Source organism: Myotis lucifugus, unplaced genomic scaffold (assembly GCF_000147115.1).
Source record: "Myotis lucifugus unplaced genomic scaffold, Myoluc2.0 scaffold_124, whole genome shotgun sequence".
Lineage (NCBI taxonomy): Eukaryota > Metazoa > Chordata > Mammalia > Chiroptera > Vespertilionidae > Myotis > Myotis lucifugus.
In genome coordinates, this window is record NW_005871172.1 from 1339673 (window position 1) to 1356446 (window position 16774).

General features: G+C 46.3%; 1 protein-coding gene across 1 annotated transcript; it reads right to left on the reverse strand.

Annotated features, from left to right (window-relative positions):
* Window positions 1–13010: 13010 nt before the first annotated feature.
* On the reverse strand, window positions 13011–15991 carry LOC102417414 (serum amyloid A-2 protein). Its single transcript, XM_006093815.3, has 4 exons — window positions 15973–15991; window positions 15478–15572; window positions 13717–13855; window positions 13011–13289 (listed from the first exon to the last, which is right to left on the reverse strand). The coding sequence occupies exons 2-4, from the start codon at window positions 15566–15568 to the stop codon at window positions 13127–13129; spliced, it is 393 nt and encodes a 130-aa protein (XP_006093877.1). The 5' UTR covers window positions 15569–15572; window positions 15973–15991; the 3' UTR covers window positions 13011–13126.
* Between the last annotated feature and the right edge of the window lie 783 nt (window positions 15992–16774).

Here is a 16774-nt window from a genome sequence, read left to right on the forward strand (position 1 = left end):
TATAGTTTCAAGGCTCAGTGCTGGAACACACAGTTAACCCTCATATATATGTAGGCATGAGAGGAAACAGAATCTACGGAAAAGGAAGAGTTGGATAAGATTATGAACAGAAGGGCCATGGGCCATGGAAATTAGTGACATCCTTTTTCTTTGATCTTCCATTATACATTTTTACATGTGACCCTGACCCATTTATCAAATTTTATTTCGTTGTCATCTATATTAGTGTGGATGCATTGTTTATATTTATGTATGTGTTTGCAACTTTAGTGTTGTTCTGGTTTTTGTGTGTGTGAGGAGAGGGGCAGAGGCACACACGTGTGACTGTATTATGAATAGGCATGTGCTGTTTTTCTATATCTCAACATTGGAATAACAGTGAGAATAGGACCTGGGTGGTTGTTTTTTTCACCATTCATTATTAGTGCCTAGGAAGGTTCAATGAATGAACAGGTTCTTAGCTCAAGGCTCAGGTTTCCTGAAAAATGTAAAATAAGTATAAACAAAATTTCACCACCTAGAGGGGCAGGCGGTGGGGAGAACCTCTGCAGACCCTTCCTGTTTGGCCTCCAATCTATTTTCTAAGTGTGTGTACATGTACGAATACGTGAGGACGGAGGATATAATACCTGCCACTTTACATTCTGCTTTTCCACTTCACTTCTTGTGATCATTTGTCCAGGTTACCACCCACACTGCCACAAAGTCAGCGGCAGACCTGAGATTCCAACCCGGCCTGTTAGGAGTGAGCGTGAGACTCCTTAGCCATCTGCTGTACAACTGCCACCCGACCTCGGCAGCAGTAGAGCGCTTGAGCAAATACGTGTCCATTGTGATTCACTTCAGTTATGTTCAACGCTGAAGCTTCATAAGAACTCTCCCAGTGGAGTGTTACCTGCCTGAGAGCACTGATCCTGTCTGACTCCCTGCTGTATTTCCAGGACCTCGCACCGTTCCTCCCACATACTGGGAGTTCAGTAAGTAGGTGTCGAATAAGTGAATGGATGCATGAACACGTTTTGCAAGCATCGTTATCAGAAAGGAAAAGAGGCTGAGGTTTGAAAAGGCTCTGTGTTAGACTATTTGGACAGTAAAGGAGGACGGCAATGGGTTGTGGCTCCCTCCCAGGCCGACAGATCGTTCAGGAAAAAGGCTCGCTGGCCCAGCCTACCGGTCGTGTCAATGTGCCAATTCTTTCAGCAAAGGAACAAGTGGGTCATTGATGGGAGGTTTTGCAAACATGTTTTAGACGGCATGGTTTGACAGGAGTCCATAAAAAATGAGTTTGTGTGTACACCAAGCATACTCTTCACAGAGAGGACCTGGATTTCACCCCATAATTACAAGTGAAATCTGGGAAATCAGAGCATTGTGAAAGGGCTCCTTTTGCACCCACGTTTAAGAAGCAGGCTGTTTGTGATGCGTCTTTCCTGTGGCCTACGGCTGAGGACAAAGAGACTTCAAGTACCACATCCTAGAGAGAACATCCAAGAAACAGGGCCAGATCTCTTGAGCCAATGCTGACAAAGAGGTGGCCATTCAGGCCTTCATACCAACCACCTCCCAGAACAAAGTCTGAGGACACTTAGAGTTTGGAGGAGATGAGGTAGACCCAGCTAAGGAGATGAGAAGGAAAGTAGCCCTGGCCTGTGTTCCTCAGTGGTTAGAGATTCAGCCCAGGCACCTAAAAAGTCTCAGGTTTGATTCCTGGTCAAGGGCATGTACCCGGGTTGCAGGTTCGATCCTGGCCCCCGTCAGGGTCTGTGTGGGAGGCAACCAATAGATGTGTCTCTCTTGTTACAGAGCGAGTCCCCCAGAGACAGACCACCGACTCATAGATGGTTTGAGCAAGCAAGCGTTTATTGATTACAGATCCGGATCTGGGCCCCAGCCGTAACTGACACAGCAGCAGGCAATCGCCGGGCGAAGGGCGAAGGGGCGGAGGGGCAGTCCCTCCTTTTATCACCCCTCCTGACCTTGGCTGCCCCCGAGCGAGGGCCAGGCGGAATTCCTGGGATTTTGCTAAAGCTTTTCTTCTCCCTGACAGGCTTTGCTCAGTTTCCTTCTTTCCCCAGATGCCTCCTGTGATTTGGACTTGTTTTTCAAGTCTGGTCTTCCCCTATGTCTGATTCAAGTTCCAAGCTATGTTCAGTACTTTTCCACCCTGGTTGAGCCCCCCACCCTGCGATTTCTATCTCATCTCTCACATTGATGTCTCTCTCTCTATCTCTCTTAACCCCCTTCATTCACTCTCTCTAAAAATCAATATCTTTGGGCCTGGCCAGTGTGGCTTAGTGGTTGAGTGTCGACCCATGAACTAGGAGGTCAGGGTTCAATTCCCGGTCAGGGCATATGCCTGGGTTTGGAGCCTGATACCAGTATGGGGCATGCAGAAGGCAGCCAATTAATGATTCTCTCTCATCATTGATGTTTCTATCTCTCTCTCCCTCTTCCTTCCTCTCTGAAATCAATAAAAACATATTAAAAATATATATATCCTCAGGTGAGGATTAAAAAAAAACACAACAATAACAAAAAAGAAACTAGAAACACCGGAAGAGTATGATATAATGAACCTTCCAGGAATGAGGGAGAGGGTAACTGTTGAATGTTGGTCAGAGGCCTACTGATGAGAGGAGAGAAATACGTCGATTGTTTTTGGTAACATGGAGGTCAATGGTGACATGAGCTATTTAGCTGGAATGGTGAAGGCAGAGGCCAGGCTGGAATGGGTTCAAGCGCGAGTCAGAAGGGAGGAACCAGAAGAGAAACCAGGATGGCGGCATAGGTAAACACCGGAAATTGCTGCCTCCCACAACAACTTCAAAAATACAACTAAAAGACAAAACGGACATCACCCAGAACTACAGGAAGGCTGGCTGAGTGGAAATTCTACAACTAGAAGGAAAGAGAAAAGTACACTGAGACTCAGAGGAGGTGTGGAAGTAAAGTGCAGAGGTACAGAGGCACACATGGAAAGGCTGGCAACTGAGGACGCGGCTGTCTTTTTGAATCGGGAGGGAGTCTCAAGCCCCAGACTGCTCTGAACTCCAGTTCCAGGTGAGTCTCTGGGGACCCAGACTCATACGGGGAGAAACTGGACTGTCTGGCAGCGGGCAGAACTCAGAACTCGAGGGCAGCTTTCTCAACACTGAGATCCTGGGCCTCTTAGGGCAGGGCTGAGGATCAGCCATAGCTGTTTGCTCTGCCCTGTTGATTCCTGAGACCCTGCCCCACCCAAGCTAAGGCAGAGGCTTTTGCATATGAATGGTCTGGCCCTTTGCAATCTGAACATTACCTAACAAACTGCAGCTGGGCCAGACAGACCCAGAACTTCCAAGAGAAGGCCCAAGGCCCCACAGCAGCTTGCATTGCTTCACAGCTGGGCCTCATCTGGGCACCTCCAAACCCCAAACAAGGAAGGGGAATATGCAGATCTCTTCGTAGCTCCTGCTGGGTAGCCTCAGGCAGAGGCTAAATTAGCACCTCCTTAGAGATCCAAGAGCCAGTGTACCTAGTGGTCATAGTGGGACCATCCAGATTACAACTCCTCATATCCATATGGAACACACTCAGGGGGCCGACTCAGTGAGCAACAAAGCCCCACTGAAGCAAATCTTGCCCCATAAGGGTGTCTCCAACACCGAAGTTCTCCCACCATAGATACAGCTGATTCTCACAACCAATTGGCCTGGAGGTCAATTCCTCCCAGTGATACCTACAACAATCAAGGCTTAACTACAATAAGACTGTGCACAAAGCCCACAAAGGGGTGCACCAAGAGTGTCCACCTCAGGTAATTGGGGAGGCTGAGCCACTGGGCCCTATAGGACACCTAGCACACAAAGCCACTCTACCAACACAGGGAAGCATAAAAATTCGGAGACAAAGAAACAGGTCAGAAATGACAGAAATGGAGAAAGGCAAACTACTGGATATAGAGTTAAAAACAACGGTTATAAGGTTTTTCAAGAATTTTCCAGAAACCGCCGATAAATTTACTGAGACCCTGGAGGATATGAAAAAAGACCAACTAGAAATTAAGCATACACTGACTGAAATAAAGAATAATATACAGAGATCCAACAGCAGACAAGAGGATCCCAAGAATCAAGTCTAGATTTGAAATATGAAGAAGCAAAAAATACCCAACCAGAAAAGCAAAAAGAAAAAAGAATCCAAAAATATGAAGACAGTGTAAGGAGCCTTTGGGACAACTTCAAGCAAACCAACATCTGAATTATGGGGGTGCCAGAAGAAGATAGAGAGCAAGATATTGAAAACATATTTGAAGAAATAATGACAGAAAACATCCCCTCCCTGGTGAAAGAAATAGACTTACAAGTCCAGGATGCACAGAGAACCCCAAACAAAAGGAATCCAAAGAGGACAACACCAAGACACATCATAATTAAAATGCCAAGGGCAAAAGACAAAGAGAGAATCTTAAAAGCAGCAAGAGAAAAACAGTCAGTTACCTACAAGGGAGTACCCATACGACTGTCAGCTGATTTCTCAACAGAAACTATGCAGGTCAGAAGGGAGTGGCAAGAAATATTCAAAGTGATGAATATCAAGAACTACAACCAAGATTACTTTATCCAGCAAAGCTATCATTCAGAATTGAAGGTCAGATAAAGAGCTTCACAGATAAGAAAAAGCTAAAGGAGTTAATCACCACCAAGCCAGTATTATATGAAATGCTGAAAGGTATTCTTTAAGAAGAGGAAGGAGAAAAAGGTAAAGATAAAAATTATGAACAGCAAATACATATCTATCAACAAGTGAATCTAAAAATCAAGTGAGTAAAAAATCTGATGAACAGAGTAAACTGGTGAATATAATAGAACCAGGGGCATAGAAAGGGAGTGGACTGACAATTCTTGCGGGGGAGGGGGTGTGGGGGTGCAGGAAGAGACTGGACAAAAATCGTACACCTATGGATGAGGACAGTGGAAGGGGTAAGGGCAGAGGTTGGAGTGGGAACTGGGTGGAGGAGAGCTATGGGGGGGAGGGCAAAGAGGAACAACTGTAATAATCTGAAGAATAAAGATTTAATTTTAAAAAATTCAAGCTTATAGAGCTCAAAAAAAAAAAAAGAAGGGAGGAACCAGAAAAGGCAGCTCTTTCAAGATGTTTGACTCTTAAGAAGAGGAAAATGTCAAGAGTGAAGAGTGATGTGGATTAAAGTCAGGGTTTTCTGTGTGGTCATTTGAGAAAGCAGTTCTTGAGTGCCTGGATTTGGCATTGTGTACACAAGGATGAACGAGGTGTGCTGCCTGTCCTTTAACAAGTCAGGCATCTCCCGGTGTAAGTGCTCTCTTGACCATTTACACCGAGTGCTGGAGATCCGGGAAGGAGGGAGTCTCCACAGCCCATCCTCTTGGCCTTGTACAGCACATTCAAGTTCTGGAGTCAGACATGCCAGCCTGCAACCTAACTCTGCCCCTTCTATGGCCTAAGCAGGTATCTCTAAACCTCGGTTTCTCCAACTGAGAACTGCAAAGACTTTCTCTACAGCTTAAATAACAGAAGGCATGGACAGTACAGCACTGAGATGTGGAATATGCTAAACAGCAGCCAGGAAACAGGTGGGACTTGTGCTCCACCAATGACCCAGAGAAGAAGAAGGTGGGAGGACTTCCAACGTTTGCACAAGACTAGAAGGATTATAAGTAGGACGATAGAAAGAGCAGTGGTGACCCAAGATGAAACAAATGAGGCCAAGATTACACTAGTGTTTGGAAATCCTTGTTTTTAGATTTGAGCCTCCAAAATTAGAAAAGATGCCTCTTTCTGGGTCTGAGTCACTTTAAAAATATATATTTTTATTGATGTCAGAGAGGAAGGGAGAGAAATAGAAACGTCAGTGATGAGAGAAAATCATTGATCAGCTGCCTCCTGCATGACCCCTCCTGGGGATTGAGCCCACAACCTGGACATGTGCCCTTGACCAGAATCTAACTTGAGACTCTTCAGTCCACAGGCCAACGCTCTAGCCACTGAGCCAAACCAACTAGGGCTGGGTCATCTTTTAATTCTAATAGGTAAAATGAGATGAAAATTATAAGGCAGATAGCTTTTGAGGACTTCCCTGTGCCTTTGGTCCTTATCAAAAGCAATCTAAGCAACATTCAGATGTTCCCTGCACAACTTCCATTCCTGGGAAAGGTAGATTCCTGAGGTCCGGGTAGTCCAGGTGCCTGAGCTGCCTTGGCTCACTTGGTCCTAGGAGTAGACATGATGGAGAAAGGGGGCAGTTGTCAGCCCTGCACAGCCATTGGTCATGGGTGTGCTTGGGGGACTGTTTCCTAGAGGAGGGCATGTGGTGTCCACAGCCTTGTTCTCCTGCTTTCCTCAGGGCAGAAATGGTGGGCCAGTGATTACATTCTGTTATAATTCTTTGACTGCCTTTGGGCCAATAAATGCTAGATATGCACTCCCCACCTCCTTTTTTTTAAAAATGTATTCTACTCATTCTCTTCTTTGATAGAATCACTGGAGAGAAAGCAAGTACAATTTGTAGACACCAAGAGGAACCAACTCCTCATAGGGACTTTCACAAGTCCTCTTCCTTTGTCACTTACGTATTCTGTCTTCTGGGAAGGGCCACTCTTAGAACAATGGACAGTAGTGGCAGCCAGCTATTTTCACTTGTTTCTGATGTACAATAAAGCCATCCTGTCATGGTGATATCGAATCTCCAGCCCTTAAATGGATGTCCCAAGAGACTCTGTGAGTCAGTGAGTCCTGCTTTTTGGGACAGTCTCAGTGACTATTGTCCCAGCCTAATTGTTAATAGTGACACCCCTTTTTCACTCTCAAAAATGACCTTGTTTATATAGTGAATTAGACAGTAACCCTCCTCTAATAATCATGTGTGACCAGGCTGTTGAGAGGCTCAAGAGACCTCCATTTGCCTGATACAATTGATTTAAGTGAAAGAATAGATTACCAAGGCTATTAAGAGTCAGAAAAACAAAATGAAAAAAATTGAAAAGTCCCACAAGATACCATGACCAAGAATGGCACCTGAGGACTAAGTCCCAGACTGGGTACAGTAGGAAGAAAGGTGAGCAGTTCCATGAATATAAAATGAGGAAAGTAATGTTACTGGCTTCATAGGGTTGTGGTCAGGATGAAATGATTAATGCTGAAAGGAATTTGGATCTGTTCTGGGCACAAGTAATGTTACCACAAATTTTAGTTCTTGTGATTTAACCAAGAAAATTCATAATTTATTCTTTGCAGAAGATAGAAAGAGTAATTATGTGTTATTACAGTAACACATTATTATTATTTTTTAAAATTAAATCTTTATTATTCAGATTATTACAGTTGTTCCTCTTTGCCCCCCCCCCCCCATAGCTCCCCTCCACCCGGTTCCCACCCACCCTCTGCCCTTACCACCTCCCACTGTCCTCATCCATAGGTGTGCGATCTTTTTCCAGTTTCTACCCGCACCCCCACACCCCTTTCCCCCCCCAGAGAATTGTCAGTCCACCCCCTTTCTATGCCCCTGATTCTATTATATGCACCAGTTTATTCTGTTCATCAGATTTTTTATTCACTTGATTTTTAGATTCATTTGTTGATAGATATATATTTGTTCATCATAATTTTTAATCTTTACCTTTTTCTTCTTCCTCTTCTTAAAGAATACCTTTCAGCATTTCATATAATGCTGGTTTGGTGGTGATGAACTCCTTTAGCTTTTTCTTATCTGTGAAGCTCTTTATTTGACCTTCAATTCTGAATGATAGCTTTGCTGGATAAAGTAATCTTGGTTATAGGTTCTTGCTATTCATCACTTTGAATATTTCTTGCCACTCCCTTCTGGCCTGCATAGTTTCTGTTGAGAAATCAGCTGACAGTTGTATGGGTACTCCCTTGTAGGTAACTGACTGTTTTTCTTTTGCTGCTTTTAAGATTCTCTCTTTGTCTTTTGCCCTTGGCATTTTAATTATGATGTGTCTTGGTGTGGTCCTCTTTGGATTCCTTTTGTTTGGGGTTCTCTGTGCATCCTGGACTTGTAAATCTATTTCTTTCACCAGGTAGGAGAAGTTTTCTGTCATTATTTCTTCAAATAGGTTTTCAATATCTTTCTCTCTCTCTTCTTCTGGCACCCCTATAATTCGGATGTTGGTACGCTTGAAGTTGTCCCAGAGGCTCCTTACACTATCTTCATATTTTTGGATTCTTTTCTCTTTTTGCTTTTCTGGTTGGGTATTTTTTGCTTCTTTATATTTCAAATCTTTGACTTGATTCTTGGGATCCTCTTGTCTGCTGTTGGATCTCTGTATATTATTCTTTATTACAGTCAGTGTATGCTTAATTTCTAGTTGGTCTTTTTTCATATCCTCCAGGGTCTCACTAAATTTATCGGTGGTTTCTGGAAAATTCTTGAAAAACCTTATAACCGTTGTTTTTAACTCTATATCCAGTAGTTTGCCTTTCTCCATTTCTGTCATTTCTGACCTGTTTCTTTGTCTCCGAATTTTTATGCTTCCCTGTGTTGGTAGAGTGGCTTTGTGTGCTAGGTGTCCTATAGGGCCCAGTGGCTCAGCCTCCCCAATTACCTGAGGTGGACACTCTTGGTGCACCCCTTTGTGGGCTTTGTGCACAGTCTTGTTGTAGTTAAGCCTTGATTGTTGTAGGTATCACTGGGAGGAATTGATTTCCAGGCTAGTTGGCTGTGAGAATCAGCTGTGTCTATGGTGGGAGAACTTCTGTGTTGGAGACACCCTTATGGGGCAAGACTTGCTTCAGTGGGGCTTTGTTGCTCACTGAGTCGGCCCCCTGAGTGTGTTCCATATGGATATGAGGAGTTGTAATCTGGATGGTCCCATTCTGACCACTGGGTACACTGGCTCTTGGATCTCTAAGGAGGTGCTAATTTAGCCTCTGCCTGAGGCTACCCAGCAGGAGCTACGAAGAGATCTGCATATTCCCCTTCCTTGTTTGAGGTTTGGAGGTGCCCAGATGAGGCCCAGCTGTGAAGCAATGCAAGCTGCTGTGGGGCCTTGGGCCTTCTCTTGGAAGTTCTGGGTCTGTCTGGCCCAGCTGCAGTTTGTTAGGTAATGTTCAGATTGCAAAGGGCCAGAGCATTCATATGCAAAAGCCTCTGCCTTAGCTTGGGTGGGGCAGGGTCTCAGGAATCAACAGGGCAGAGCAAACAGCTATGGCTGATCCTCAGCCCTGCCCTAAGAGGCCCAGGGTCTCAGTGTCGAGAAAGCCACCCTCGAGTTCTGAGTTCTGCCCGCTGCCAGACAGTCCAGTTTCTCCCCGTATGAGTCTGGGTCCCCAGAGACTCGCCAGGAACTGGAGATCAGAACAGTTGGGAGCTTGTGATTCCCTCCTGACTGTAAAAGACAATCGCATCCTCAGTTGCCAGCCCTTTCCATGTGTGCCTCTGTACCTCTGCACTTTACTTCCACACCTCCTCTGAGTCTCAGTGTGCTTTTCTCTTTCCTTCTAATTGTAGAATTTCCACTCAGCCAGCCTTCCTGTGGTTCTGGGTGATGTCCCTTTTGTCTTTTAGTTGTATTTTTGAAGTTGTTGTGGGAGGCATCAATTTCCGGTGTTTACGTATGCCGCCATCTTGGTTTCTCCCAGTAACACATTATTAATACATTAATAAGTAAGATTACCAATCAGAATGACAGAATTAAAGATTAAGGTTTCATTTTACAGGACTTAAAAATGTTTTATTTTACATAACATACCCCCAACATTAATGTGTGCAATCTCCACCAAAGTACATGTACACCAGCGTTACTGCAGACTTACCCATAACAGTCTAAATTTAAAAAGCCTAACTATCCAACCACATAGAATAGGCTAATAAAGCATGGTATCCTTATACAATGGAATACTATGCACCAATGAGCAAGAGCAAGCTATTGATATAAGCAAAATGGATGAACGAATCTAATAGATATAATGTTGAGTGGAAGACAGCCAGATACGAAAGAGAAAATTTTTTAAATTTATTTCATTTGAAGATCAAAAGTGGGCAAAATTAATCTATAGTGATGGAGGTCAGAATGGGGCTTGCTTTTGGTGGGGGGGTCTTACCTGGCAGAGGGCAGGAGGCATCCTCTGGTGTGCTGGAAATATAATACATCTTCATCTTATGGTAGGAACATGGGCTTTTAGACATACAAAAGTTCACTGAGCCTGTAAGTTATATTTCAATGAAAAAAAAGTTTAAAAATGAGATTAGTGGGCCCTAGCCGGTTTCACTCAGTGGAAGGAGCATCAGCCTTTGGACTAAAGGGTTCTGGGTTCAATTCTGGTGCAGAGAACATACCTCGGTTGTAGGCTCAATCCCCTGCCATGGTAAGGTTGGGTGCGGAAGGCAGCCGATCGATGTGTTGCTCTCACACGGATGTCTCTCTCTCTTTGTCTCTCCCCGTCCCTTCTACTCTCTCTAAAAAACAATGCAGAAAATATCCTTGAGTGAGGATAAGATTAGTGGGAAAATAGATGCTGAAAGCACATGTAAGTCAGGAAGAGCTGCCAGTGCCTAAATTGCTCAATCAATAAATATTTACTGAGTCCTGCTAGGACTTACATGTCAAGGATTTCTTTAAACTAACTCATTTGGAAAAAAGAAAGATCATGATGTCTTAATTTTTCTTTATGTGCTTTGTTCTATGGAGATTTTCCTAATAATTTCATATGCTTAGTATTTGATGATTCTATGGAATAGTCTCTCTCTGTCAGGGCATAAGGACTGTTCTTTCTGTGATGGCTGCTTGACATTCATTCCATGTTTCCCTGATAGATGGGGCGTTTTCTCCAAGTACCTCTCACTAGGTGGTAGAGAAACCTGAGACAGCTGTTCTCATTGGTATTATGCACAAAATAATCTGAGGCAATTGTTCAGAGTGCTGATTCCTAGCTCCACTCCTCCTCCAGGATCCTGGCTCAGTAGCTATGAGAGGAGGGTCAGGAATGCACCCTTTCTACAACTTTCCAGCAAAGTGAAATGTGGGTGGGCCATACAATAAATTCTGACCTACACTGATCCAAGGGAGGAGAAGACAGCCTTCATTGTGTGCAGAAGTACTGAGCCACTGCCCCACAACCCTTTTTCGAAACTAGTACACAGAGAATATCATAAAGAGCAACAACACATGAAGCTGAAAGTGCAGAAAAATTGAATTTGTCAAATTTCAATGGAAAATTGATAAAATATTCAATTGCCAAATTAATAAGATCAGCTTCACTTCTGCATGTAAGGAGCTTGGAAGTCACCACTTCATCCTAACAACAAGCGAAAAGCTGAACACAATGAAAAATCAGATCTTCTTGGATTCATATGAGAGGTGAGGACACAGGGCACTGCCCCTGTAATTGGAGACAGAGGGATCCAGGCTCACTGGAGTTCGGGAGCTGGGGAACCTGAACTAGAATTGGTGAATTGCTGGAGGCTCAGTGGGGATAACTCTGAGAGTTAAAACCTCTAGGGGGACTCAGTTATAGGGGGTTCTCTACAATATTGAGAGATTTACCTTCAGGAGCTCAACCAGGTTCTCACAAAAATATATCTTAGAAAAAACCCCTCTGTCTTCCAGCAGGGGGTGCACTCTGATCTTAACCGGGCCTGCCCTCAGGGGAAACTGTGTGATGTGTGTAACTGACCTGGGGAAGGGAAATAACCAACTCCAGCCCACTCTAGTTATCCTGTTCCACTCCAGGGGGATAAAAAACCTGAGAAATACTAGTGAAGAGTTCCACACTGGTGACCTCATATAACCTTAATTACTTCCTTAATCCAAATACAGCCACAGGGGAAGTTAGGCTTTCAACATATACATTTTTCTGGGGTTTGGGGGAGGAGGCAGAGACATAATTCAATTCAGAGCACTGGCCCTTTCACAGCTAGCTTCTAGGGAGTTCAGAAGCTCTCTAGTGCCTGCCCACACGTGGTCTGTGAGTTCAACTGCAACCCGGGGCAGTTTCCTGTCAGGTGTCATTGGAGGAGTTCTTGCTTACCAGCTCTGACTTCTGACTCCCAGCAATCATTATCAGCCTTCCAATGGGTTACAGACTTTCCAGCCTGGTGTATTCTTTAACCCAGTGGTCAGCAAACTCATTAGTCAACAGAGCCAAATATCAACAGTACAACGATTGAAATTTCTTTTGAGAGCCAAATTTTTTAAACTTAAACTATATAGGTAGGCACATTGTTATCAACTTAATTAGGGTACTCCTAAGGCTTAGGAAGAGCCACACTCAAGGGGCCAAAGAGCTGCATGTGGCTCTGGAGCCACAGTTTGCCGACCACTGCTTTAACCCCTTAGCAGTTGAATCCTATTATCAGTTAATAATCCTCTTATGAATATTTACCTTTTCAAATGACCACCTGGTTTCTGTCTCCTGAATGGACCCTGACAGATAAGAGGTGTCTTCTCCATCCTGCTCTCTCTTCACTACCAATTCCGCGGTTTTGAGCTGGTTAATATGCAGAAGCTGGGAGGAAATTTTCACAAGTGAGGTGGCATTATATCTGCATTTAGGCTTGAAATGACACAATAAAAATACAGTGGAGGAAAACTGCTATGGAGGCATTTCTTAGATGGCAAGGACAGAAATTGATTAACAATTGGATTTGCTCAGAAATGAACAGAATATCAAGGTGGCAGTTGCTAGAACTGGATCCCGTGGTCTAATCCTCCCATGGCTGTGTCTCCTGCCCCCCAGACAGAGACCACTGAGCGACTTAATTTTAATGAGATTCACACCCTGGGGGCAGAGACAGTCACTGGACAAAATTGACAGGGAGTTCAGAGACCTGGACATGAAAGGGCCTGAAACAGCACAAAGCAGAGGGGAGAGGGTCTGATTTGGGGAGAGTTGACTTGAGATTGTGTCTCCTACACCCAGACACGCAGGCACAGGCATGATCCTCCCATGGTTGTCCATCCATCACCCCATGGTATCAATGACCAGTCCTTACAACAAAGAATAACACACAGTTTTCAACATTCAAACTCTTGAGCTTTTATTACACAGATATGTGTGCCCTCTGTCAGCATCTGGGGATGTAGAACTCAATGACTTGGGGTCCCTGCCCTTAGGGGGCTCACAGCCCCATCTCCTGAGAGCAGAGAGGAGCTCAGTACTTGTCAGGCAGGCCTGGAGGTCTGTAGTAATTGGGGTCTTTGCCACTCCGGCCCCATCTATTGGCTTCCTGGTCGGCCAGTGAGTCCTCCAATCCATGGCCGCTGTCTCCATGCTTAAGACGGTCAGTGAGTCTCGGATAAGCCTCTCTGAAATCACTGGAATGGAGGAGGACAGGTAGGAGGTGAATCAGGGGCTGAGGAGAAGCAGCCCCACCCTCCCCTTTCCAAGGGATTAATGACTCTGGGAGGAGCCTGGAATGAGGCTAAGCAATCACCCTGCCTGGGCACAGCCCACTCAGCCATGGGGTGATCCCCTCCCACTGGGAGAACAGCACCGGAGGGGAAGGTGGGTATCAGTTCTGGGCCCTTGGTTTCTCTTTTTGGGGGACAGGCCTACAAGCCATTCTTTGGCTCTGCTGACAGCCCAGGCCCTGTGCTGGGTAAGGATAGAGAAGGTGGAAGGAAGAACATGAGGAGGAGCCAACAGACCCAACAGAGTCCTTCTCTAGGGCCTACACCCTCCACATCCCCAAAGTTAGCCAAGCTCTGCTCACGCATCCAGCATCCTCAGGAGCCAGGTTACCTGATCACTTCAGCAGCCCAGACACCACCAGGTCCCCTTTGGGCAGCGTCATAGTTCCCCCGGGCGTGGAAGTATTTGTCTGAGTTTTTGTAATTGGCTTCTCTCATGTCAGAGTAGGCTCTCCACATGTCTTTGGCTCCTGGAAAGGAAAGGACATGGCACAGAGACATCAGGTGAAATATCCGAGAACCGTGACACTTTTAAGAGAAGAATCAAGGGAGAAAATGGACCACTGACTCAGTTTCACCCTGTGGTCTAAGCACCCTGGAGTCCACAGGTTGAGAAGAACATTCTCCAGGCCCAGTTGGCTTCTCCAGGTGACTCTAAGGAGAGACATTTAGGTGGGGGCACAGCTGGTTTGTACCTGGTGGTCTGATGCCTGTCATGCTATCTGTGGGCTCCAGCTCACTGAGGCCTCTGGGGCATATATTTAAAGGAAACAGGGAGGCCACATTACAGAACTGGATTTCAATGTCAGTGCTGCTAAAATTTGGGGCCAGAGAATTCTTTGTGTTCAGGGCCTTCCTGAGTAAGGCGAGAGGCTCCCCAGCATCCCCGCATCTCTGCCCAGTAGGTGCAGCAGCCTATCCCCATGTGACAACCAGCAGTGTTTCCCACATGGCCACATGTCCCCGGGGCACCAAGGGGCTCAGGATCAAGAACCTCTGGTATATGGAGCGAAGCTACATAGGCTAGTGTTCAGGGGACTCGCTGAGCCTGGTGGTGACATGGGAAGCAGATTGTGAGAAAGGCTCTGGCGGACAGCACTTCTGCCTGACGCCTAAGAATTAGAGTCTAGCTGACAGAATGCAGGGAATCCTGACATGAGTCCCTCTGAGTGTGAGTGGCATACGTGGCATCCTGGAAACCGCCCACATAGACTGGACTGAGGCTGTGAGCAGGCAAGTGCTAGAGCAGGGGCCTGTATGGAAGCGGTGCTCAGACACATCTGCCTGGCAAGAGCTGTGACCTCCTGCATAGCTGGGTTCACACTCTGCCCTGCCACCTGCTGACTGGCAGGTAGTCCCTGGTCCCCTGAGTCAGCTGCTCTCAGCTTCAAAGTAGGGGAGGATGCCTGCCCACCAAGTTATTCTCCACTTAGACTGCTGACCAACTGTCCCAGGTTGACCAGAACTGTCCCTGTTTGCCTAGAAGTGTCCCAGTTAGCACTGAAAGCGTCATGGAAAACTCCCCAGAGCCAGGCACAGCAGGAGAGTTGGGCGGCCTAAATTGCATGGAAGTGCTGACTTCCTAGAGGGGGCTCGATGGATGTTCCCTTCGGTCAGTTAAAAAAGCTGGAAAAGGGTAGGAAACGGACTAAAACAGGGACACTGTCACCAACTACTGGAAGCCCCAGCAAGAGCTAAGCTGCAGGTCTCACTAAACTACCCAGTTAGGAAATGGAAGGGAGGGAGAAAGGAAGCAAGAGAAAGGGAGGGGAGGAGGGGAAGAAAAGATGGGTGGCTTTAATTACACTATGTGCAGTTTGGTCTGAGGGGAATAGTATACCATTTCAAGTCTTAGTCTGTGTATACTAGTCAAACTTACCTTTCAGCTGATTGTTCTTTCTCTATTAACTGATTGAAGTAAGACCTATGGTTTTTCCATCTGTTTGATGAAAAGCTCCCAAAACACCTGGCACATTCCACCACATTGGGCAACACAAGCTAACACAGTAGTTCCAACCCTGAAGGGAACTCAGGGTTCATCCTAGTGGTCATGTGTTACACCCCTCACGCCCACTCCCTCCAGGGCCTTTACCGTCATAAGCCTGGCCAAGGAATTCCAACCAGTCCTGGCTGCTGACTCCCAGGACCAAGGAGCAGAACACAAGACCCGTGAAAAGCTTCATGGTGCTGAAATGAAAGGGAAGGGTCAGAGAGAAGTAGGCAGGATTGGCACACCTTCTTTCTGCTGTGCATTTCCATTTGTTCTCATGAGACGCTGGCTGCCCATCTAGGAAACATTGCAGTAGGACCTCACTCAGAGCCACAATGCTGAACCCATCAACCCTGAACCCAAGACTGTCTAGGAGTCACCAAGGTGGCACTGAGGGAGCAACCGAGCAGTTAGGACCAATCACCTGAGCAGCCTGTAATGAGACCAGAAGCATTACCCTGTGCACTTGGCCGGGACAGATCACATGCAGCACAAATGCAGAAGAGAGTAATTATTTTAAATGAATGCACAGTCTCGCTGGAAAGAGAAAACAGAGTAAGGTTTGTAGGGCAAGGCCTCCTGGGAGTGGCCCCTCACCTGGTCTCTGGTGGAGCCGAGCTGCTGGTCCCTGCCTGCTGGGGACAGCTGGCTGCTATTTATTGATGCTGAGCCCTCCCTGCTGGATCATGGGGGAGGAAGGGGGCAGGAGAGCATCCAGATTTGGTACCTGGGGAAAGTCCCTCTGGATCATTTCTCCTAAAAAGGTGCAAAGGACACTTACTGGACGGCAGTGACCAGTCTCATGCACAGGTCATTTCCCTGTTGTGTAACCCTGAAGAAACACAGTAGACTCGCTCTTCCCCGCAGCCACAGGTCAGGGGTGGCTCTGCTGTCAGAGTTGAAGGGGCTAAGGCAGGACCCCCTGGATGTGGAGAGGAAGGGTGAGGGGCTCCAGCATGGGGCACCCAGGCTGTTGGAAGGTGTGCAGTTAGGGGCCATCTCCTCCAGCCAGGACCTTGCTTTACTGGTCATTCCCTCAGGATGGTCCCTGCTGGGCCAGTTGGCAGATGTGTCAGAAATGAAATCCCTTTTGATTTCATTCTAAAGCTCTTGAGCTTCAAAGCTGACAGGCTAGCTCACCAAATCTCCCAGGTGCCCTGGAAGGTGCTTCCATCACTCTGACTGTATATGCTCTGCTCTCAGCTCCAGGGCACAGAAAGGCCTGCTCAGCTGGCTCAGCCACAAGGAAGAGTATTATCTGAGCTGGCTCCTGATGGGGCAGTGGATGGCGGTCCTCTGCTTTCCCTCCCCCAACCCTGGAGACCCCTCACAGTGGGAGTGAGATGCTGTATGGTAAATTGTCAGCCCGCCTGGGAAGTGCCAGGCTCCCAGTCAGGGG